The 24,938-nt window shown below is 54.7% G+C and overlaps 1 protein-coding gene across 4 annotated transcripts in view; it reads right to left on the bottom strand.

Annotated features, from left to right (window-relative positions):
- EPHA8 (EPH receptor A8) overlaps positions 1–24,938 on the bottom strand; it is a 133,565-nt gene that overhangs the window by 81,679 nt on the left and 26,948 nt on the right. For all 4 annotated transcript variants that reach the window (XM_044996385.1, XM_044996383.1, XM_044996384.1 and 1 more), the window contains exons 2-3: positions 23,879–23,943; positions 408–1,071 (exon numbers count right to left, since the gene is read on the bottom strand). In XM_044996385.1, the coding sequence (XP_044852320.1) occupies positions 408–1,053 (646 nt within the window). In that variant the 5' untranslated portion in view covers positions 1,054–1,071; positions 23,879–23,943. The remainder of the gene's footprint in view (positions 1–407; positions 1,072–23,878; positions 23,944–24,938) is intronic.

Consider the following 24,938-nt stretch of genomic DNA (forward strand, 5'->3'; position numbering starts at 1 on the left):
GTTTGGTCAGTTTCCAGCCAATGTCACTGTCGGGCTCCTGTGTCCTAGCACAGTGCTGCAATGTCTGGATTGCAAATGCTCCAGGGTAGGGTGACCAGATATCCTGATTTTATAGGGACAGTCCTGATATTTGAGGCTGTTTCTTATATAGGCTCCTATTACCCTCCACCCCCTGTCCCAATTTTTCACATTTGCTGTCTGGTCACCCCACTGCTGGGGAATGTCGACTTGTTAATAAAAGACCAAAATAAAATCCCCCCCTTACCCACTGGAATTGATAAGAATGTTCACGGGACCATTTCTGCTGCGAGAGCTCATTGTGCAACCCCTGTATTCTAAGGCCCATTCTGACCTGTTGGTATCTTTGTCCCCTTCGAGAGCTAATCCGTAGGTAAAGAGAGACTTACCCACACAGGAATCCCTCTGCTCTTGGTAGCCGGCGCTGCACACACATTTCCCAATGGGCACCAGCCATTCCCCCTCCGCACTGCAGTACATTTTGGGGGTGTCTCTCTCCTCAGAGTGCCTCACACACTCGCCCCGCACCTCCACCAAGGAGGAGGAGTCCGCCCCGGTCACCACCTGGGAGAAGGACGCCAGGTTCCTGACCAGCGCGGGGCACTTCTTGTAGTAGACCCGGACGGAGACGATGGCAATGCAGGCCCCGATGTCCTGGAAAGCCAGGTAAAAGCCCCGTTTGCTCAGGGGTCCCACGTCCCGCACCTCGGTGTTGAGCTTGAGCCGCCTGACCCCCAGGTCTACGCCGGTGAAGCTCTCGTCGGCTGCTATGGTATCGATCTTCACAAAGTGGCTCTCCCGGGTGCTGGTGCCCAGGTCCCGGTCGGACTCCAGGTAGTAGAGATTGAACGTCTCCTTGCAGGTGCCCAGCACCCCTGGCATGCTGTTACAGTCCCGCAGGGTGAACTTGAGCTCAGCATAAACCCGACGGGCACCATCCCGCTGGACCCAATTGCTGCGCAGCCAGTTGTTCTGGTTCGGGGTCATGACATTACAGACCTGGTAGGTGTGGATAGGGCTGAAAAATTCATCCATTTCATTGATGGAATCCCACTGCGGGACAGAGGGGGAGAGGTTAGTACGAACCCGTATGTCAGCCATTCACTGATACCAGCCCTCGGCCGGGGGCAGAGGTGTGAGTGTGAACATGCCCTTCATCCCCCCTCAACAGGACGGTCATAACTGCAGCTGGTTGAATTATCCAGTGTGAATAAAGCGGATTATGAATTTAGGGGGGAACTTTGCAGGGGTATGGGATTTAGGTGCACAAGCCCCATTTAAAGCCACTGGGATTTGTGCTCCTAAATCCCTTGAGTGCTTCTGACAAATCCCCCTTTCCCTGAGCCTTTTTGCTGTTTGCAAACTGTTGGCGAACCCACCCTCATTTCCATGGGCGTGTTCCCTGTTTGTGAAGATTCGCCAGAGTTCCTGGGAGCAGATCTCAGGTTCTGGGAAGCTCACAAACTGTCCACTGCAGCTGGACACGGTTATTAACGGCATGTGTTTAGTCCCTTTGGTTCCAGCTTCTGCTCCCTGACTGGATGAAAAACATTTTAAAGAGGTGACTGTTGACTGACAAACAACAAAGAGCAAAAAAATGAGCAACGCACGAGCTACCTTTCCTGCAGCGTTCTGTGACATCAGGGCTGGAAAGTGCATTCTTGCATCGATTAGCCAAGCTCCCCTCCCTGCCAACACACCCGTCCCAGCTTCCTTCCTGTCCCTGGCACCAGGAGCTGGCACATGGGGCCTCTGGCTAATCTCCTACCCTGTCTTTTCTCCTCCCTAACGAGAGCACATTGCAGGTTGCTTTTTTTGGAGGGGGTTCCAGAAATCAGCCAGAGCCAGCAGAAGGGGCCAGGTCCTGGCAGAAAACAAAGGTTTGGGCTCCAAGAACTCTGTAGTAACAATCCCTGCTCAAGCCTCCTTCTCGGAGACTTGTTCACTGTGCCTAGTAGAGGCCCTAGACAGAGGGGCAGCACAAGATGTCCTGCTGGCATCTAGCCAACACTGCGGCCGCAATGTGACAGCCTGACCGGAGAGGTGCCTTGGGGCTCTCCCGTATCTTCCTTGCACACTGCTCCTTGGGTGGCTGCCCCAACCAGTGATCCCCCCAGACTCAGCCATCAGCCCTGCTCTGAATACAGCTGACGAGAGCTTCACCAGCGTAGACCTGGGGGTCAGGCGGCTCCAGCTCAACACCAAGGTGCGGGGTGCAGGACCGCCTGGTCCAGGGCTCCTCCAAACTTACCAGGTCTCCTGCTTTGCCACCTCCCTCTCTTGTCCTCCTCCCCTCTCTCTCCTTCCACCCAGACTACCCCATTCTTCTGCCTTCCCTGGTCCTGAGCCCTAATCCCTCTCCCCAGCCCAAGGACGTCCCAGCACAAGCCACGGTGCCACCCACGCGGAAGCCCCACAGGGTGCAGCAGTGGGGCCCAGCCAATGGGCTGAAGGGCCCAATCCCCCAGAGAGAGGGATCCCGTGTGTCTGTGTAGGGAAGGGTGGGAGGGCAGGAGGGAACCAGAAGCTTTGTAGCAGAGACTCGTTTGAATGTGGAAAGGGCTCAGACCCTGCTGGGAGAGGGCTGGAGCTCTGGAATGATGCTGCCCCTGCCCCAGACACTGTACTTGCCCCTCGCATGACCCACCAGAGCGTGACATGCAGCATGACATTGGGGGCAGGCCCCGGGCTCAGCCCTGGCCCTTGCTCACGCCTTGCCTGCTATGGGAGGCCTGGACTCTGTCAGGACACTGGGGCGTCTGGCAGATCTGCCTGAGCGCCACGGACACGTGGGACTGGGGCTGTAGGTGGGAGCCTGGCGATTGGTTATCCCTGCTGGCGTGCATCCTTGCTTTGCGCCCAGCCACGGAGCACGATCTGCCGACACTGACCTACCACGGCCAATCACAGCCGTGGCGGAGATATGCAGAGCAGGAAAACCAATCTTGTCAGGAGCTCTGCAAGAACACAAAAATAAACCCACTGCTCTGCTCTAACTGGACACGAACCTTGGTTCCCATTCTAGTGATGAACCACAGTTCATTATGGACACAAAGCCAACAACGGCTGAGAGAGAGCATGGGCCTGATTCCCACTGTGCTCACACCAGGGTAATCCCACTGACGTTACACCCGCGTACATGAGAGATGCACTGCACTGCAAACATGAGGGAGTGGCAGGCCAACGGCTCACGCAGTGTCACGCTACTTGGCAGGGGACCCCTCCGCACACTGCATCCTGCATTGCTCACGCAGCAACATGCTGCACAAGGGCTAGGAATGACCCCTGGGCTTTACTACTACAACACTCCCCCGCCCCGTGTTTCAGCAGTGGCGTTTGAACCCAGGACCTTCAGATCCATAGCAGAGACCTCGGCTACTAAAGTCAAAGGAGTACTAGAGTAGCAGTAGTAGTAGGCTGTTATCCTGTATGTGGAGGAGCTGCTCGAGAGCAATATGGACACACATGGTGCGAGCACATTTCACAAGCAAAGATCTTTCAGATCTGAACCAAGCCCTTAGAAATGTCACTTGAAATGTTTCAGAATCTGACCCTAAATCCATGTGCGCCTCCCCTGGACCACAAGGCCTCTGCCACCAACCACTTCGGCTCAATCTCTTTCCTTTAAACCAGACACCAAGCCCATTGAAATGGCCCTGGTCCTGTCACCCCCAGATGCTGGAAGCAGCCGCACGGGCCCTGCTTTCCCAGGCTGCAGGACATGCTGGTCCCCGGAAGTGCAGAGCCACTTAGAGCTGAGAACTCTCAGCTCCGCTCTGCCAAACCCCATAATATGCTGTCTGGATCCTGTTGCACTGGCTCCTTCTGCAGCGCATCACGTGAGCACATGGTTAGCAGGGATGAAATGACATTGGGATAGTTTCATGGATTTGAAACAATGAGTCCATAGTTCACGCTTCCTACTGCCTCTAACTCCAGCAAAAACAAACCTCCTTCCTGGCAGAAATTGTGTATCTCTAGTCTCCTGCTAGAGAACCTCTTTGCATCTTACAAGGTTGAAGGTGGATTGGACCTGCCATTTAGGAGACCTGCAACTTCCAAAATGCACTCACTTCTGGAAAAGTCTCCTAACTTTCTATTGCTGTCCCAGAGCTCAGACCTGCCTGGAAAAGAGAGAGGAACTCCCTGTGTGTTGCATTCATTAGGCCTCAAGGAAAATGAGGTCAAAGGGGATATTGAAATATGCTGGTGCATAATTGAAAAGTTAGTCACTCGCTCTGGAAAAATGAACTTCTGCTTACTATAAAAATCACCTCCAAAATTAGATAGCTACATTGAGGCATCTTGTGCATCGACCCGACAGACACCATGTGACAGACATGTTAGCGGTGTGCCCAGGATGGCATTCAGAAAGGCCATGTGTCAGCCTGGTAGGACCGCTTTCCGACCCTAGCACTGTGCAGGACCAGAGAATGGCTAGGTCTACCCAGCAGTTTACGGGGTGACTGTAAAACAGGGAGCCATCCCCTGCTAGCTTTCATCTACCTACCTAGGTAGCAGTGAAGAGGTGCAGGTTAGCTGCCCCCGTACAAGCTCATCAGCTTGCTAGCCTGCGCAGGATCCATGCCAGCGCACCTTCACTGCTATTGTTACCCAGGCTAGATTAACGCCAGCTCTGTGCTGCAATCAGTGTCAAGTGCAGTCGACGTAGCCAGTGGGTGCAGGACTCCTGCAGAGTTCATAACCCTGCCTCTGGCTACCCCGAACTGTAGGGATTCCATCTTCAGCACACTGGGGACTTGGAGTGAAACTTAACAAACAAGCATCTGACAGCTGAGCAGCCTGGCTTTGTCTTCACTGCAGGGTTTACTTGAGTTATCTGCATTCGAGTTAGCCCAGCTCCAGTGAGAGCGGCCACACTGTGAAACGACACTGAGCTGCACAGAGCGATTGGGTCAGCAGCCAACAAGCATTAGCCTGCACCCCCAGCCAGGGCAGCCAACTCGAGGTCTGGCTTGTCTACCCTGCACCACAGTGCAGGCCACGGGAATTGCAGAGCGCCCCAAAATGGTGCAGTCTAGCTGCCCCGTGTGGACACTGCTGCATGAACGAAAAGGGACCTAGCTTTGTTAGCACAGTGCTGTTCGCTAAGGTGAACTAGATACCTTTTAGTTTGTGCCAGCAGCATCCACAGAGGACAGTTCAGGTGCAACGCTCTGGTGCGCATGGCAGTTCACATCCCCCGTGGGCCGCACTGTGGCACAGTGTAAACAGCCTCAAAGGTGCAACACGCTCAAGTGAAGGGTTTGTGTGTGGACGGGAGACGGGACAGGGCCGACACTCAGGTTAATTCTGCAGTGAAGACAAGGCCTCAGCAGGCTGTAACTAGAACTAGCAGGAGTCTGGAAATCCTCAAAGAAAAACGGAACCCCAATCTTCTCTCTGGCCTTTTGCCCCAGGCACCACGTCCGCTTCCCATTGATCGATGGCTCACAAAGACTAAGCGGCAAACCCAGCCCATGATTACAGCCCCTCCACCATCATCCTGGTCCAGGACTCTGATGGCCTCATTCACTGATGCAATAGCTCCCATGCCAATGCTCCAGATTGGCCAGTTGAACTTCTCCACATCCGCCATGAACACATGGAAAACAGCCCCCGAGCCCCGCACCTAAGGAGGCCCCTTCCCGATACCCTGGGGAAGAGTGAGGGGTCATGTCACTGCCCCAGATCAGGCTGTTGTTATTCACACGAACAAAAATGCGTTGGTAAAGTAACAATGTGGGGGGTCTCTCTCTGGGGTGGGAAAAGGGCTGAGTTAAGGTTGGTAAGTGAACGTTTCCAGCCTCTGTTTGCCCCAACCCTGCCAGCCTTGTCCAGGGACCTGTCCTACCAAAGCAATACAAAGAGTCAGCAAACCCAATGGGCCCAGGGTGGAGCTGAGGGGACAGGAGCCAGGACATGCACCATGGAGTGATTCCAGGCACTGCGTACAGGCCAGCACAGCACTGGAGAGTGCAGCATGTTACGCTACAGCACAACACAGCACAGCACTGGAGCGAGTGTGGCACATCACACTGCAACACAACACAGCACTGGAGAGTGTGGCACATCACACTGCAACACAGCACAGCACTGGAGAGAGTGTGGCACATCACACTGCAACACAGCACAACACAACACAGCACAGAGTGTGGCACATCACACTGCCCACACAACACAACACCGGAGTGTGCGACATGTTATGCTATAGCACAACACAGCACTGGAGGGTGTGGCACATCACACTGCAACACAGCACAACACAACACAGCGCTAAGAGTGTGGCACATCACAGTGCAACCATGGGCAGCTCTAGACATTTCGCCGCCCCAAGCAGGGCGGCATGCCACGGGAGATGCTCTGCCGGTCGCCGGTCCCGCAGCTCCAGTGGACCTCCCGCAGGTGGGCCTGCGGAGGGTCCGCTGGTCCCGCAGCTTCACCGAAGCCTCCACAGGCACGCCTGCGGGAGGTCCACCGGAGCCGCCTGCTGCCCTCCCGGCAGAGCGCCCCCCGCGGCATGCCGCCCCAAGCTCGCGCTTGGCGGGCTGGGGTGTGGAGCCGCCCCTGACTGCAACACAACACAACACAGCACTGGAGTGTGTGGCATGTTATGCTATAGCACAACACAACATAGCACTGGAGAGTGTGGCACATCACACTGCAACACAACATAGCACTGGAGGGTGTGGCACATCACACTGCAACACAACACAGGAGAGTGTGGCACATCACATTGCAACACAACACAACAAAGCACTGGAGAGAGCAGCACATCACATTGCAACACAACACAGCACTGGAGAATGTGGCACATCACATTGCAACACAACACAACACAACACAGGAGAGTGTGGCACATCACATTGCAACACAACACAACACAGGAGAGTGTGGCACATCACATTGAAACACAACACAACAAAGCACTGGAGAATGTGGCACACCACAATACAGCACAACAGGACACTCCTGCAATCTCAGCCTTTTCATTCTCAAGCATGTCCCGTCACTGGAGTGAGTGGAAAGCCGTTCTCCAGCTTGCTGGGAAATGTGTGGGGGAGGACGTTAAAGCCATTGTCACAATTAATTGGGCACAAATGACACCAACATCTGTTTTCTGTCTTTTCCCTGCTGAGCCCATTGAGACATTAATTGCAATTGTGTGCTGGAAAAGGTGCCTGCCCACCCCACTGTCAGTGCCATGAGGTGCAGCACCAGGATGGCTCACCAGACGATGTGTCACTGGGAGGGGGGCTCAGGGCAAGCAAAGAACAGGGCTCTCTGGGGAACGTGACAAGCCAGAGTCCAGCCCCTTCTCCACTGAACCCTCACAGACTCACCAGGCCTACGGTTCCCAAAGGAGCAATACACTGCCCCTAAGAGTCCTACCCTAGAACACAGCTTGTGCGGAACACACAGCACTGAGATAGATTTATAGTGAAAACACGGATCCAGGTATTATCAAAGACCAGAGGGTGACGTGAGAGTGAGTAAAAATACTGGGAACAAACGGCTACGTATAAAACAAAATCATAACATGCTTCCTAGAGACTACACTTAACTCACAGGCTAACCCCGTCTCAGACACTTCTCTCATCCAAAGTTCTCCCCAGGGTTTTCACCCAAGCCTGGCTGAGATCCTTTTCTCATGAAGCAAACTCACTGTCCATTTACTTACTCGGTGAAGGGTGCCAGGGTGTCTTCTTTGTTTCCTAAATATACTTGACAAAACCTCTGATGTGTCCCTCCAGATAGGGTAACGTCCCCCCACCACTGCTCGCTTCCCTGTAACTTTTCTCTCTCTGAAGTTTTCACAACCCTTTGTCAGCATTTCGTTCAGACTGGTGAGCGGAGCCGACTGTGACCCATGCAATACTCAATTTACATGTAAACAGCCAGCTAGAGAAACACGTCTTGTCTGATAGCAAACCTGGGGACCTGTTCTTAGGCACAGATTTTAAGAACATAACATTCAGCCTACGTACCTCACTACTTATAGCATCCATACATGTGTCTTGCCATGATTTTGATGACCAGTGTGACACTGGCTTTCAGTTGACACCTCCCATGACACTTCTTGGACTGTGTATACCAGACCCAGGAGATCCCTGTTACCCTCTGCACCCCCTCCCCGCAGGCGCTAAGGGTTTCCTGGGTCTCACACATTCACCCTGCTCGCGCCACGCGTGCTCGCTGCCCATGGCCGATGGCAAGGCCTCTCTACATTGCTGCTGAGCACCTCTCGGGCATGCTCAGTTGGATGGCCACTACACTGGTGGCTGGGGGTGATGCTGATAGCCCAGTCTGAGCCCTGGCTGGCCTCAACCCAAGGTCAAACCTGCAGGGGACTTTCCTGCTTTTCAGATGGTCTTCGCTTGCTCTTTGCCCCTGGCCCCCTGATAAGGCCACACCTGTGGGGTCAGACCTTGCCCCACCCCCACAGGGCCTCTCCTGTGCAGCCTCTGCCCTCGGCACCAGGCCTTGGCTCTCGGAGCTACGTGGCTTGTTCTCTGCACTGCAGGCTGGCACTCAACATGATGTGGTGCTTGCTGGCCAGCGGGTCCATGACCTTCCCAGGCTGGCCTTCCCCACACCTCGCTCTCTCCCCCGTTGCAGGGGTCTGACAGCTCCTGAGCCGAGTTCTCACCCTTAGCACACAGGCTGCTGCTGGAAAGCGGAGGCGGGTGGGGGGCCTGGGACGTTTGTGGGGAGCAGCAGGCAGGCAGGGAGGCTGGGTAGCAGAGCTCTTCGACTCTGACCTGTCTTAGAAGTGGAGTGCGAAGCAGCGACTGGGCTGCCCCAGCCTCCTCTCGGTGATGTAAACAGGTTTCCTTTCTCAGGGCTCTGCTAATGTGCATCGCTTGCCTCTGGGGCGGCCACCAGCGCGCCTGACACGCGTGCCGCTCGCTGCGCCGCCTCCGAGCGCAGACTGCAAGGGGCTTCTCCAGCAGAGACTTCTCCAGCCCAACGTGTGGAGCCACGGAACGAGCACAGGCCTGGCTGCAGGCGGCACACACGGGAGCCAGCACCCGAGAACAGCGCAGAGATACTGACAGGGAACAATGAGTCAGTCAAGTCCTGCCTGTCACAGGCAGCGCAGACCCATCCTCTCTGGACTGGCCCTCCAGGGCCGGGGTCACTGGGAGAATCACACTGCAGCTCCAGCAAGGCCCGGAGCCCCTGGGGGGATTCGCCAGGAGGGGTCCTGTCGTCCTGGCCTCCACTTCAGGGTCTGAAACCAGGGCAGCAGCGACAAACACAGAGCAAGGAAAACGTCCACGGAAAGCACGTCAGGACGGCCAAGCTCTGCTTCAGCATCACTTAGTGTAGGGAGATCCTAGCTCCTGGGCTAAGGATTCCTCCTGCCCCAACCCCAGCTCCGGGGCAGAAGACTGAGCTGCTACTGCTGCTCTCAGCCCTGCTTCCTGGGACCAGCCAGCAGCCGGTTCTTCTTCCCTGGCCTGGCAAGGCTGCCACAGCCCCACTGGGTGCACAGGCGCCGACTTTCCAATGTGCCAGCAGGTAATCTGCCCCAGGCCCCACCCCCACTCCACCCATTCCAATCCCCCCCGCCTCTTCCCGCCCTCGCCCCACCCCACCTCTGCCTGCCCTCACCCCACCCCCACCTCTTCCCACCCCTTTTCACCCCCCCGAGCGCACCTCATCCTCACTCTTCCCCCCTCCCCCCCAGAGCCTCCTGCATGCTGCAAAACAGCTGATTGCGGCAGGCGGGAGGAGGAGGTGCTGTTCAGTGGGGCCGACCGGTGGGTGGGAGGCTCTGGGGGAGGGAGGGGGCGCTCCAGCCTGGAGTACCCATGGGCTCAGCACCTCTGCCTTGGTGCCTCATGTAGCTCTCTGTGCCTTGGTTTTCCCCCCTGCAAAACCCTTCCCTGCCTCGCGGGGAGGGCGGTGGTGTAGCGCCTCCACGGTTTCCTAAGCACTTTGAGCTCCTCTGACGCAAGCTGCTAGAGAGCAGCCAGTCGTCACCATTATCCGCTGTGCTGTGTAAACATGCTGGGCACAGGGTGTGGCTCTCAGGTCCCATCCTCCATCACGCCGAGCTGTTGGGGAGGGGGCAGGTACGATGCTGGGTGGGTCAGTTGCTCCCTCTACTTACGATGGGCAAAACAGCCAGAGCCCAAACTACCTTCGCTACGAGAGCCACAGTGGATGGGAACAGCTTTGTGCTGCACCTCTGCAGGTGCTGTGAGCGATCAGCACCGCGAAGGGGGAAGCGCTCCGAGGCTCAGCGTCTGGAAACACCAACTCATCATACCCCAAGGGGCTCCCTGCATTCACTGGCTATTTAGATTGACAGCTCCTTGGGGCAGGGGGCAGCTTTTTGTCCTGTTTTCGTACACCATGCCGGCTGTAATACACAGTAACAACAGAGGAGGGGCTGTCTCTCTGCTGAGGGGTCTGTTGGGCCCCAGACCAGACCCCTATGGGGAGGGGGGATGTCCCATCACTTGGGATTCCCTGGGAATATTCCCTCCGGTCGGAAGGGTCCATCTGGAGAGGTCTTTCCCTCCCTGATCGCTCGCTCTAGCAAAGGCTACTGAGAGCTTGTCCAAACCAAGCGTCTGAGCGCCTGGTAACGTCGACTGCTGGGAAGCTGGTGCCACTGATGAAAAGAACTATATCAGTGCTAGGCCCTTTCCTATTAACCCAGAGTGTGTCCTGCCTGGAGTGATCCCGCATCAACCCGCAAATGCCACTAGGTCCCTGAGCTCCTGGGCCACCAACATGGGACATGCTCCCGTCCTGTGTGTGTGTGTGGAGATCCAGCAGGCAGGGTCAGGCCTTAGGCAGTTCTGTGACTTTAAGGGTTTCTCTCGTTTACTGCAATTACAGGGCCACATGGCTAGTTGCCCTTCCCAGGAGAGCCTGGCAGAGCTGATGCTGAGCGGGGGCCTGTGGAGGAGGGGATAAGGATCAGTTCAATAACGAGGGCGCTGGGCGTGCACCTGGCCTCTCCAGCCGCGCTCGCCTCGGCCTGCTCCTGGCTGCTGGTTTGAAGTGGCTTTTACTAAACGCAGCTCAGCTCGGCCCCCGTCACTGTGATAAGATCCCCTAGCGAGACGAAAATGAGGACATCATAATTAGCGCGGCGAGTGTGCGGCGGGGGGAGGGAGCGCGATTGCATCTGCATTCAGGGGCTCCTTTAATAGTTTAAATTAAAGTCAACACAAGTTATAAAAAAAGAAATACCAGATTATAAAAGGGAAAAGATGCAAACAGCAGATAGCTGTGCGGCTGAGCAAGGGCTCCGAAATCTCCCCAGGGCCTGCGCGGTGCAACGGAGAGGGACGAGGAGAAGGAGAGGAAGTCGTAGGGAATGAACACACAAGGAGAAAAGCCTGGCTCCATGAAAGAGCCTCAGCCTTGCTATTTTCCATTACAATCCCCCAAACGGCTCCCATTCCCTGGCTGTGCCAAGCCAGGGGACCCCAGACCTACCCAGGCCTGGGATCCCGCCCACAGGGGACAGCCACGGAGCCTCTCACTGCTGGTCCTGCCAGCACGGTAGAGCTGCCACTGCCCCCAGAAGTGTCCTGAGCTCTTCCCCGCAGGGCACTGAAATGTGATTCCTTCCCAGGAGCCACCCAGCATTGTCAAGTGGAAGAGGGAAAAAAAACCACATTATTGTAGCAATAAAGCATTAAATGGGGTTTTTAATAGCGACAATCCCCATGAAATCAGTCACTGTGATGGCTAACAAGGGATTTGTTAGGCAATTAAATACCCTGAGCTTTACCTCAGGCCGTTAACTGCTGGTAGTGACCGGCGTCCGGGGAATTAGCAGTAAGTGCTTTTATCTTGTTTAAATCTTTATTTTCAAAGGCTCCGCTCCTCCTGACGTACCCATTTTTAAATGAGTATTAGCTGCACTGTGGCTTGTTCTGTACTCTGCTCTCAGTGCCAATATTCACGCAGGCAGAGCCCTGACCTGACGGAGAAACCCTTGGAAATCTCACAGCAGGCCAAGGGGCTTCCAGGCAGCTGTAAAAGCCTTGCTATTCCTGCAGCACATTCCTGACCACAGTCGCCTGAGACTCTGCTGCACTTGCAGACCCGAGGCTCAGGGGTCCCATCCGGAGGGGAGAGCCCCACCCCCACGTTCTGTGCTAGGCAGTTACAAGTAATGCAGATGGGGGTTCCTGCATTCAAAGGCTGTCTGACAATGGCCACTGTCCTTGTAGGCTGCAAAGCGTCTCCGTTCTACGCCCAGGCCTTCCAGAGCTGTGAACTCTCCAAGCCAACAGCACTCAGGCTAGCGGAGGGGTTGGCCATGGGGTAGGGAGCACCTCGCCGCTCATGTGATGGTACAAATGCCTTGTAGAAAAAGAGCCGGCCTGGCTCATTCCGATCCAAGAGCTTTTGCCATTGACTGGATGTCTGGTGGGAGGGCTCAGGTCCCAATCGCTCACTGACTTTCCTGGCAGCAGGCTTGGGAGAGAGGCCAAGCCAGAAGTGGGAGAGGTCTGTAGCAGGGTAGTGAGCCAGACGCTCCCGCTGTCTGTGCTGTCACTGCTCCGTTGATGTAGGAGATCAGCCCCCGGCCACCCCGCTGGTGCTTCACCAGCAGGAAACTTTCATCAGTAACACACAAACACTCTAGGCAGCTTCTCCTGTGGCGTGTGTCTCAGCTGGTTGTTTAAGCAAATTTGGTGCAATTCCACTGGATACTTTTTGGATTATTCCAGAGTGAGGACAAGCTGGTTTTTTGTTCATGGGCTGCGTTCAGAGCACCCAAAAGCAGCCACACAGTTAAACTGAGAGTGACAGAGAGCGAGGCACCTGCCACTTACCAGGAAATCAGTCTGGAAAACAAGCAGCGATTTCTTCTGAGCAACACACTGCAGGCAACTGACCATTACCCAGACAGACAGACAGAGAGATTACAAACCAGGCTCTGCAGCCAGATCTCCAATGGCCTCTGCGTTCACAGAGCAGTTGCCAGGATCCTCATTAACAAGCAGACAACAATAACCAGGATACTTATCCAGGATCTCGCACTACTTGTCAATCCCTGACTGACTGACCCTCACAATTTGCCCCCTGTGGGGCAGGTCTGTATTATTAGCCCCATTGTGCAGAGAGGAGAGATGAGGCATGAAGAAGTTGAGCATCTTGTCGAAGGCCACCTGGTGAATGGTAAAGCTGGGGGATCTACCTTCCCCCCTGCTCTCACCACTAGAGAAAGCTGCCCCTCAGTTCTCCTCCCCAGACTGACGGGAGCAAGCGGCCAGCTCTTCTCAGAGCCAAGAGCCTTCACAAAGGCAAATGCATCCGTGTTGGTGTGCGGTGAGACTGCCCCGCCGCGTGTCCACGTGTGTGTGCATTCAGGTGCGGGGCTGTGAGAGGGGATGGGGTCAGGTGGGACCCTGGGACAGGTGGTGAAAGTGTTTTGGCTGCCATGACAGAGAGTGTCCCACATCAACCACAGACTGCGAGTTACACGAGAACCAAGCACTGGCCACACCGGCAGTGCGAGAGAGGGTGGCCCTTTGTTTACTAGTGAAGGGGCAGTTTTTCAGTCTGGTTGGAGGCCTGCCTAAGGCTTCTGGAAGTATCTAGATCCCACTGGACATGCTTAGGGATTTAACACAGCTATTAGCATAATCTGGTATGACATCATCTTCTTTGCATTGTCCCGTCCATACAAGTGGCTTGGTCCTTTCTGTCCCCTGGGACTGAGCAGGGCAGGAGGGCGGAGGCTGCAGCGCTAGCTGCCAGAGGTCCTGGTGGAGGTGCAGGGGACAACATGAGGAACGGCGGGGGGTTGCGCCATTGGTGCTCCAGGCGCTCCCTTTGTAATTAGCATTGCAGGAATCATTCAGCCTCTTTAGATACTCGATTTCTGAACAAAATCATGTTTGACTTTGTAAATCAAAGGAGACGATACAATAATTATTAATAATATGTTGACTCATCTCATCAGCGTTTTAATTAGTCAGTAGAAAAGCAATTTGCAGAGGGGCCGATCAGGCTCTCTCTGATCCGACGGGTCACGTGCCATGTGGGCGCAGGGGAGGAGGGCACTGGAGCGCTTTGTGGCAGGGGCTGGCAAAGGGCAGGACGAGACGGGGGAAGCGGGGCTGTTTGACGGCACTGAGAAGAGTTTAATTGTCAGCGTGAAGGGAACGGTTCCAGGGAGGGAGCTGGCCATGAATCTCTCGGGAGCACTTTGAAGTTTTAATTGAGAGGAGTGGAAGCCTGCGGGGACAGGGCTGCCCCCACTGACCCTTCCTCCCCCTGCATGTGTCACTGAGATGGAGGGTGACGGTCGGTGTAATTAAGCCCTGGCATGGCGATTACAGCCAATTACGCACCTGCTAATCACCCAGAGAGAGGAAACATTAAACCAGACCACACCTCCCCCCGCTGGCCTGCCCATCCCTGGGGTCAAAGGGCGCCCAGCCCGAGCACACTCAAGCAGCTGGGTTTGTGCTTCCAGGTCCCGGCATCTCTGCTTTGTGAGGCTCAGACAGAGCAACCCACCAGTGCCTGCCACCAGTGCCTCGTCTTACCTCCTGAGGGAGGAGGTCCCTTGAGGCTGCCAGTCCAAATCCAATCTAGGGCAGCGATGACTGAAAGTTATCACCATCTGCAGCTACAGCCTGCTAGGGGCCTCCTGGAAATACCGTTGTTAGACTCTTGGTCCTGCTTCTAACAGACAACGGTCCGCATGAGCACACGCACCATCCCCACCGGCGCTCGCTGGCCCATCCCAGCCTAGAGGCAGGCACTGTTTGCAGAGAGCAGTGATGGGGGAAGCCAAGGCTGCCATGACACCAAGACCACATTGAATGGCAAAGAAAAACAAAGCCCAGTTTTCACAACCCCTTGACTTCCCTCAGAAGACAATGAGCTTCCTGAAATTTGGCATCCCTCAGCTCATCCCTGGGTAGTTTTCCTGGGAAGTCAGGTAAACATGACAGTGTTTTGAAGGGATGACATTTTAAAAAATGTACTTTTTAAAAAAATTGCCTTTCCAGATTCATCAGAGTTTCAACCTGGCTGGGCCCAGAAGATCCAGGTGTGTTTGGATTCCTCTTGCTCAGAAGAAACCAGCCACTGTTTTGGGGGGAGCGTAAAAAGTAACAAGCTGTTTCAAACTGGGTAAAGCGCAATGCATATAAACATGGTCTGGTCTAAGCTGCCTTTCCGAGCCAGCCTGCTGGGCTGAACCAGGACGTGGAGGATAGGAGAGCCATGGGAGACGCAGCAGGCCAGGCAGCCTGGAGGGGTCTGAACAGGTGCCCAGGGAAGTAGGGGTACATGGCGCTGAGGAACTGCACTTCCAAGAGGCAAATGCCATTGGTACCAGGCTGCCACGGTCCCCTGGGGCATCTCATGGAGCTTCCGCCTTGTAATTAGGCAGAACCTGATAGATGATGCTAGTTTGGGGTTATCCGTCCCCTGTGCCCCCAGCCGATGGCGCCCTTTTCGGTCTGGTGCTCTGTGCTCTTGTAGTGCCAGAGGAACATGCAGGCAGAGCACGTTCGTAGCCCACCAGGTGCCCGTGCCGAGGGAAACCCACCAGCGCTTGGTGTGCGCCTGGGGGCTGCACCTGGCAGCAGGCTTAGGGCACGGCCCTGCTGGGAGCAGAGTGAGGCAATGAGTGCCCTGCGGGACGTGGCTTGGGGGGTGGAGGATGTGACTGGCTGTCTCTTGATGGAGGAAGCCAGCGTGGGAAATTCCATCCCTCGACAGGAGGTGTCTGTGACAGATTAGTCTGGCCATGAGCCATATTTCACATGGGACAGAATTAATGCTGGGAATGAAGGCTCAGCATTAGAGGAGCCCTGCATCTTCCATGCAGGCTGAGATGCCTTCAGGGTGACCCCCCAGCCAAGGCAATTAACACCCTGAAGCCCGGTCATTCAGGCCAGGACCACAGGCAGCCAGCCCTAGTGGGGAGAGCAGGGGCTTTATTTAGTTAGGTAGCTTTTCAGAGAGGAGCCTGAGCTCAAGGTGCCTTTGCCAAAAACAACCAGGCTCAGTAAAATCCCAGTGTGACAATATTCCCCTTCCCCAGGCAAACAGCTGCCCCCACAGCCCCTCCCTCCCCCAGCTTGGGTCAGCAGCTGGCTCTGAGAACAGGCCCTGATGCCAGCGTGGGGGGCAGGGGTTGCATTCTAAGGTCTGGGGCCCTGACAGAGTCTGCCCTGCCTCTCTGTTATGCAGCAGGGGAGGGGGCGACTCAGACATCCACACTAATTTCAGCAGGGGCAGGATGGCACATGGAGATGAGCATCTCTCAGGCAGGCAGGTCCCAAACCACTGGGGACTCCATAGGGAAAAAACAATGCTTTAAATTCTACCCCGCAACCCAGGCACCACAGGGATGCTGGAGCTGGCACAGTGGCACGGGCGCCCTCTGAGACACAGTGCTCCATAAAGAAGCTGCAGCGTTCTGCACCTGCTTCTGTTTCCAGGTCGTCACGGGGTCCATCTACACAGCTACTGGGAGGTGCAGTTCCCAGCACAGGACTAGCACCTAAAGACAGCAGTGGGACCACGGTGCCGTGGGTGGCTCAGGCTAGCCGCCCGAGTACAATCCCACCTGACCCCGGCTATGTTTCGTGGGTGGCTAGCCCGAGACGCCTGTGGCCCCTGCAGTCACACTGCTATTTTCTGGTGCAAACCGGAGCACAGCTAGCGGATGCATGTCACCCTCCCAGCGGCTGTGGAGTCAGACACTTGGAGCGCAGCCCCCTGCAGCGTCTACGCAAGAGGTGGCGAAAGCACGGACGATGCAGTAAGGGCTGTATCGGAAAGAAATGGCCACAACCCCCTAGCCCTGCGTGGATAGTAGAAAGCCCCCAGACAATTCAGGGGGCCTGGGGCAAAGCAATTTCGAGGGCCCCTTCCATAAAAAAAAAATTGCAATACTATAGAATATTATATTCTCGTGGGGGCCCCTGCAGGGCCCGGGGCAAATTGGCCCACTTGCCCCCCCCTCTGGGCAGCCCTTCCCTTCCCCCAGACAGTGCTTCTGCCTGGCAGTGCTTCACAGCAGACCCAGCCTGGGAACTAATGGCAGACACGGGCCCTCACCATGTGGGACAGACACAATCCTCAGCTACCTTCTGCTTGCTCCCCAACCACGAGCCGCTATCTTACCTAGATTGAGCTCAGCCAACCAGCTCTCACCTGTGTGCCAGTCTCACCGTGTGCCCGGTGTTGGGAGTTCTGGCTGGGCTGGGTGAGGCAGTGATGGAGAGTTGGGTGCCATCAGCATTCTGCAGGCATATCGCATTGCGAGCCCTTCCAGCAGCCCCATACACACTGAGAGGGGGGGCGGGCATGCCATGGAGCTCCACACGAGAACACCCTCGGGGAGGAGGAGCCCTGCCGCCTGGTGATAACGTGCTGCTTTGGCCACTCCCAGGGCAGAAGGCAGCTGAGGTAGCAATACTGGCGTGGGCACACAATCTTAACCCATCGCCAGGAGGGGAAGGCCTGGCCAAGGCTACCAGTGCAGTACCCAGCCCTGAAAGCACACGGCCAGGACTCGAGGCTGCCAGAGGCATCAAGTTGGTCTGAAAATTGTTGTGCCACAACCTTCTGTACACTCCGAACCAAAACTGCAAGACTGCACACGGGGCAGTAGCTAGCCAGATCATCAGTGCGACAAGCGTCATTCTCTGGACACAGCGGCTGGCCTCCCTATGGACAGGAGCTGACAATCCCCACCAGCATCAGACCCAGCTCCCCTGTGCTGACCCTCACCAGCCAGGACAGAGCTGGGCCCAAAGCACAGGCTGTTGGACAGAGGGTAATAAGATGCTCATATGGGGTAATGTTCACTGGTCAATGGAGAAATCGTTGCGAGGGCACAATCTTCAAAGGATATTTTAAGTGGCAAATATGGAACAGGAAACAGGAAGTGAAACTGTTTATCCAAAGCAACAAATGGGATTAGGACGGGGCATCAGAACAGAGGGAGCCAGGGGGCCAGGCCCCTCTCACTTTTTACCAGCCACAAGGGCAAGTGACGGGGGGGGGTGCAGGGGGCTTGGGGAGAAGGGGCAGATTGAGGGCAGGATCTTGGGGGAATGGACAGCATGGGGGCGGGCCCTTGGGGAGAAGAGGCAGTGTGGGGGCGGGCCCTTGGGGAGAAGGGGAGGAGAGAGGGTGGGGGTTCAGGGAGAAGGGGTGGTGCAGGGACTGGGACACAGTTCGGTGCCATTGCCCCCTGCACACTTTTAGGGACCTTTTGCCACTCCTGGTTTAGGAGGCCAGGAGCTGGGATGCTAAGAAACCACCATCGCTGAAACCCTGACAGCATAAAGGTGGAGCTGATCAAAAGTTTTTCAACCAACCTTTTTTCCAGCCGAATAACGCCGCTCTGTCGAAACCAAAATGTTCCGCAGAAACCTCCTGGCTTTGACAAGCCAAGCCTGGCACTCGCCGAGGTGTTAAGAGACCCACCTTCAGGCCCCAGCCCTGCCTCATTTGGCACAGAGACTTGAACTGGAATCTCCCACATTGCAGGTCAATGCTCCGCTCACTGGGCTGTCTCAGTCCCGCCCAATATTTAATTATTTATACAAAGTAAAACACTTTTGATAGACTGGCTCTAGAGCCTTGTGGTGATCAAGTGGTAAAGAGGAGAAAGCCAAGTGAAGGACACCACAGTCACAGGCCTGGGAGACAGGAAGGCGAGCGGAGTTGTCAGTTGAAGAAGTTCATTCTGGAGAAAGAGAGCGCGAGTTGGTTGCAGGATGCCCGAGAGAAGCCACCAGAGGCTACAAGAGAGGGTGGAGGCTGGAGAGGGAGGCTTGGACATTGTCAGCATGGAGGGGGTGGCTCAAGCTATGGAGAAGAGGAGGGAACCAAAGACAAATGGCAGAGGAGCAGAAAGAAGAATGCGGAGATGCTGGATGAGTCTTCAGCACAGCAGGAGAAGAAGCAGGAGTCAAGAGACGAGTGAATACAAAGGCAGACGATGTGCTCAGCTGTGTCTCAAGCAACAGAGGGACCCAGGAGAATAAGAAAATTAACTTAGGATGCAAAACTACACATCAGGGCAGATCCTCAGCTAGTGTAAATGGGCAACGTTCCACTGCAGTCAATGGAGATACGCTGCTTTACACCTGCTGGGGCCTGGGCCCAAGGATTCATTAGAGAGCTGGTGGGAGGGATGGAAAGGGCTGAATGTGGCAGGTACAGCTTGGCAAAGGAACAGCCACAGGGCGAGATGTGACAACAGTCTGTGAGTGTTTGAAGGGTGTGACTACCTAAGGGTACGTCTACACTACGGGATTATTCCGAATTTACATAAACCGGTTTAACAAAACAGATTGTATAAAATCGAGTGTGTGCGGCCACACTAAACACATTAAATTGGTGGTGTGCGTCCACGGTCCGAGGCTAGCGTCGGATTCTGGAGCGTTGCACTGTGGGTAGCTATTCCGTAGCTATCCCATAGTTCCCGCAGCCTCCCCCGCCCCTTGGAATTTCCGGGTTGAGATCCCAGTGCCTGATGGGGCAAAAATCATTGTCGCGGGTGGTTCTGGGTAAATGTCGTCAGTCACTCCTTCCGCTGCGAAAGCAACGGCAGACAAGCATTTCGTGCCTTTTTTCCCTGGATTGCCCTGGCAGATGCCACAGCATGGCAATCATGGAGCCTGTTTAGCCTTTTGTGACTGTCACCGTATGTGTACTAGATGCCGCTCACAGAGGCGATTCAGCAGCGCTACACAGCAACATGCTTTTGCTTTTGCATGATAGCAGAGATGGTTACCAGCCATATTGCACCATCTACCATACCATAAATTGGTAATAAGATGATCGTGGCTACCAGTCCTTTTGCACTGCACCATTTGCTGCTGTCATAAGTGCCCCGGCTGAGATCAGCCAGGGGCGCAAAAGCCAAAATTGGGAATGACTCCCTGAGTCAATCCCTCCTTTTTGGTATCTAAAAATAGAATCAGTCCTGCCTAGAATATGGGCAAGTGTACTAGAGAACCACTGTATCATAGAACCAGAGAGCACAGCTGCTCTGTGTCAGATCCTGCATAGATTATGAGCTGTATGCTATTCACAGGAGGTGCTCCTGCAACAACCCCACCTGTTGATTCCGTTCTTCCCCCAGCCTTCCTGGGCTACCATAGTATTGTCTCCACACTTGTGTGATGAAATAATAAAGAATGCAGGAATAAGACACAGTGACTTGTTAGTGAGATATGAGTGGAAGGCAGCCTCCAGCTGCTATGATAGTCCAGACAGGACAGTAAGGAGTGTGGAGGAGAGGAGCCCAGCATCCCTCTGCTAGTCCAGGGGCAACTGAATCTTTTCTTTACACATGAAGGGTGGGGGCTGATGGAGCTCAGCCCCCTGTTGCTATGATGACGATGGTTATCAGCCATACTGTACCATCTACCACGAAAAATTAGGACCAGGCACCCTTGATTGACCTTACCGATGCTAGTCAGCATGGTTACCAGTCCTTTTGCACTGCCCCATGTGCCAATAGGCTGATGATGAGGACGGATACCAGTCATAATGCATCATCAGCCACCCATGGCGTGGGGGGAGCAAGGATGTTGGTGTTGAGTGCTGCAGCATCGCGTCTATCTGCAGCATTCAGTAAAGATAGGGTGACATGTAAAAGAGTCAAGAGAGGATTGTTTTCCCTTTCACTTCTGGGGGTGGGTGGGGGGGTGCGTAAATTGCCTAGCTATGCCCTGACCCACCATGGACACTGTGTTTGACCCTAGAAGCATTTGGAGCTCAGCCAAGAATGCAAATGCTTTTCAGAGACTGCAGGAACTGTGGGATAGATTGAGTCCTCCAGTCCATGAGCGTCCATTTGATTCTTTGGCTTTCCGTTACGCTTGTCACGCAGCAGTGCGCTGAGTCCCTGCTATGGCATCTGTCTGGAGATATTTTAAAAATGATTTTGAATTTCTTCTTCTGTAACGGAGCGCTGATAGAACAGATTTGCCTGCCCTTACAGCGATCACATCCGCATGGTCCATGCGGGAGCTCTTTCTTTATTTTGATTTTTAACTGCATCACCACACGTGCTGATCGGAGCTCCACGCTGGGCAAACAGGAAATATTCAAAAGTTCGCGGGGCTTTTCCTGTCTACCTGACCACTGCATCCGAGTTCAGATTGCTGTCCAGAGCGGTCAGTGGTGCACTGTGGGATACCGCCCGGAGGCCAATACCGTCGATCTGCGGCCACACTAACCCTAATCCGATATGGTAATACCGATATTAGCGCTATTCCTCTCGTTAGGGAGGAGTACAGAAACCGGTTTAAAGTGCCCTTTATACCGATATAAAGGGCCTCTCAGTGTGGACGGGTGTGGTGTTAAATCGGTTTTACGCTCCTAAAACCGGTTTAAACACCTAGTGTAGACCAGGCCTAAGAGGGGAAGGAATTAGGTGCAGGACGTTACAAAGGGGAACAGAATGAAAGCGAACAAAGGAAAATTGACTCTGAATGTCAAACAGCACCGAAGCAGGGTTTTACTGGATGAAGATGTGGAGTTGTTTCCTGAAGGATGTGGCAAAAGCCTCATTGCCTGAGTATTTAAACCTAGGCTGGACAAAGCACTGGAGACCATATTGTGAGGAACAGTCTGGGGCTCGTATGCAGATAGGCAGCGTGGATGGAAAAGGTCTAACCATCTACAATATATTCTGTTTGCAGGTGTGACAAAGTTCCTCCTCTACCTTGTTGGGTCCTGCGCTTATCAGCAGATTTGCTCACCTCACAGATTCACCCTGTGGGTCGGGAAACAGGCCAGAGACCTTCCCCTCTGATAGAAGCCACAGTCCAGGTCAATTCCTCCTGTGTCTGATCAGGAGTTGGGAGGTTTGGGGGGAACCCGGGCCCACCCTCTACTCCGGGTTCCAGCCCAGGGCCCTGTGGATCGCAGCTGTCTAGAGTGCTTCCTGGTACAGCTGCATGACAGCTACAACTCCCTGGGCTACTTCCCCATGGCCTCCTCCAAACACCTTCTTTATCCTCACCACAGGACCTTCCTCCTGGTGTCTGATAACGTTTGTACTCCTTAGTCCTCCAGCAGGATGCCTACTCACTCAGCTTCTTGCACGCCTCTTGCTCCCAGTTCCTCGCACGCACTTCCTCTCCTCTGGCTCCCTGGCTACCTCTAGCCTGACTGGAGTGAGCCCTTTTATAGCATCAGAGGGGCCTTAATTAGAGTCAGGTGCTTAACAGCCTCACCTGACTCTTAGCAGGTTAATTGGAGTCAGGTGTTCTCATTAGTCTGGAGCAGCCCCTGCTCTGGTCACTCAGGGAACAGAAAACTGCTTATCCAGTGGCCAGTATCTCTCCCTTCGACTACTCTGCTGTTCCCAGCTGGCCTGGGTCTATCACACAGGGTACTCATCATTGCAGTTTCTAAGTGCTAAAATCGGAGCTGAGCCAAGGATTTGATGTACTTACATATTTGATAATATTCTATATAAAATCTCATCATCGTTATTATTAAAAATTCACAGTTTGGATCACTCCTTCTCAAACAGATAGAGCAGAGAGAGAAAGACTCCAGCAACAGATCAGAGAAAAGGATTGGAGGCTTGGAACGATTCCTCTATGAGAAGGAATTGAAAAAATTAGGGCCACTGAGTTTAGAGAGGAGAAGAAAAAGGGGAACGTAAAAACTCAACACTTTTGAGAAGGCCACTCCGGCACCCCAACGCTGCACATTTCAGTTACGCTAGAAGCTGTGTTGCTTCGTTGTGATTGGCAGCACCTGCCTAGTTCTAGGCATAACAGCCCCTCCCTGACTCAGGGATGTGCACACGGATGGCCAGATGCTGATCCCGTCTCATCGTGAAGTGTGCCCGAGTCCATGTCTGGCACAGAAAAGTGCTATTCAGTGTGAGGGAGGCTCAATGTGCCCAACGGAGACAATGAAACCACAGGAGAACCTGGCACTCTCCAAGTCCCATTTCCATCTTGTGACACTGGCCCGCGGCAGTGCCCAGCATAATGCCAAGAGGCAGTGGGGGCACTCGGTGACACAGCCACCTGGGAGAGGAGCAGATGGGCTGCAAATCACAGCTGAGAAGGCACAATCAGCAGAAAGCAAACAGTAACTGGGCAAACAAATTGGTGTTGGTTGGTATTTCGCTCCCAGGCTGGGTCCACTATAAACGTGTGTTGTCAGGGGTGCTGTCCATGGGCGGGGGAAGATGAACATGGGGAACTGTGTGCGTGTAGGGTGTGTGCATCCATGTGAGGTGCAAGGGAAGGTGTGCCCGTGTCTGGAGGGCAGTTGGTGTGTCTGAATGGTGGCTTGCTTGCTTGTGGGTAGGCGTGATGGTAACGTGCTGTTTCCAGCTGTGGGTAGGAATCAGGGGGTTGTGGTTATAGCCCTTTCATAGCCTGTCGAGGTGTGTCACCAGCTGTGCTATCTTACAGAGTTGTCTTTTAACAATACCAGTTTTCTGCCACACAAATACCTGTTGTTCTATTAGTGCCAATTGTGGTAATCTTGAGGCTGATAAGAAACTGCCGTGTAACTCCAGCCTCCTGGGTTGTGCTAGACAACAAGCAAAGGAGACTCCAACTCCTGCACATGCTCAGACCAGTACAGCCGAGTAGGGCCTGAGAACACCTCTCCACAGACACCCACCCGTGCCGAGGAGACACCCCAGGGCAACAGCGCTGTGCCCCAGACCCTTCAGGCAAACTCTGCCAAGCTCAGCTGCAGGCTGAAGAGGCTTGTATGTTCAACAGGGAGAAGGCATTGCTCTCTCCTTTCCATTTACACCGAAGCTGCCCAGAAGGGCCACAGGCAACATGCACTGCCGGTTCCCAAAGTCCCCATTTCTTCAGTGTGCCAATAGCCTCATACTCACCCCGTGCGACGGGTAGGTCAGCCAGCCCCAGTCCCCAGGGATCACTGCTGTGTCCAGCAAGTTCACTGGAAAACACGGGAGGAAAAAAGGCATTAGAAAACTGCTCACCTTTCACAAACAGCCTGAAAAGCAGCACACTCCAAGCTACACCGTGAGACCGTGTGCTCCCACCCCACAGCACACCCCAAGCTACACTGTGAGGCTCTGTGCTCCCACCCCACAGCACACCCCAAGCTACACCGTGAAGCCATGTGCTCCCACCTCACAGCACACCCCAAGCTACACTGTGAGGCTCTGTGCTCCCACCCCACAGCACACCCCAACCTACACTGTGAGGCTCTGTGCTCCCACAGCACACCCCAAGCTACACTGTGAGGCTCTGTGCTCCCACCCCACAGCACATCCCAAGCTACACTGTGAAGCCATGTGCTCCCACCCCACAGCACACCCCAAGCTACACCGTGAGGCCGTGTGCTCCTACCCCCACACAGTACACCCACCTATACCGTGAGGCTGTTACTCCTGGGGGAATTCTGCACCACTGCGAACATCCGGAATTTGTGTCTCCTGCAGTTTCTTTGCTTCCCCGCAGAAAACTGACTTTCTGACGGGGAAGCAAAGGGAAGCCACAAGAGCAGACATGCAACCCTCTCCAGCAGTGTGTTTTGGGCACCCAGGGCAGCCAGCAGAGAGGTAAATCACTGTGAGGCAGGGGGCAGAACTGGGGAAGACCTGGCTTGCGGCTCCTACCCCGTGCCAGGCTCAGCTACTAGTCCCAGCTGGGTTGGGGAGGACGGGACTTCCTGTTCCCCTACACAGCATCTGGGGCCCATGTCAGACCCACTTCCAGATTTCTCCTCCAGCTGCAGGAAGCTCTGCAAATTCCCCCCTCATTCCCACTTCCTGCGCCCATCACTCCTCAGCTGAAGGGGGAGGGATCCCTTTACAGGGAGCTACTCCCCCATCCACCCAATCCCCATGCATCCAGACCCCCTCATACCCAGACCCTCCTGCCAAGCCTCACCCCCACACTCAGAACCAGCCTGATGAGCTCCACTGT

The sequence above is a fragment of the Mauremys mutica genome, chromosome 21 (genome assembly GCF_020497125.1).
Source record: "Mauremys mutica isolate MM-2020 ecotype Southern chromosome 21, ASM2049712v1, whole genome shotgun sequence".
Lineage (NCBI taxonomy): Eukaryota > Metazoa > Chordata > Testudines > Geoemydidae > Mauremys > Mauremys mutica.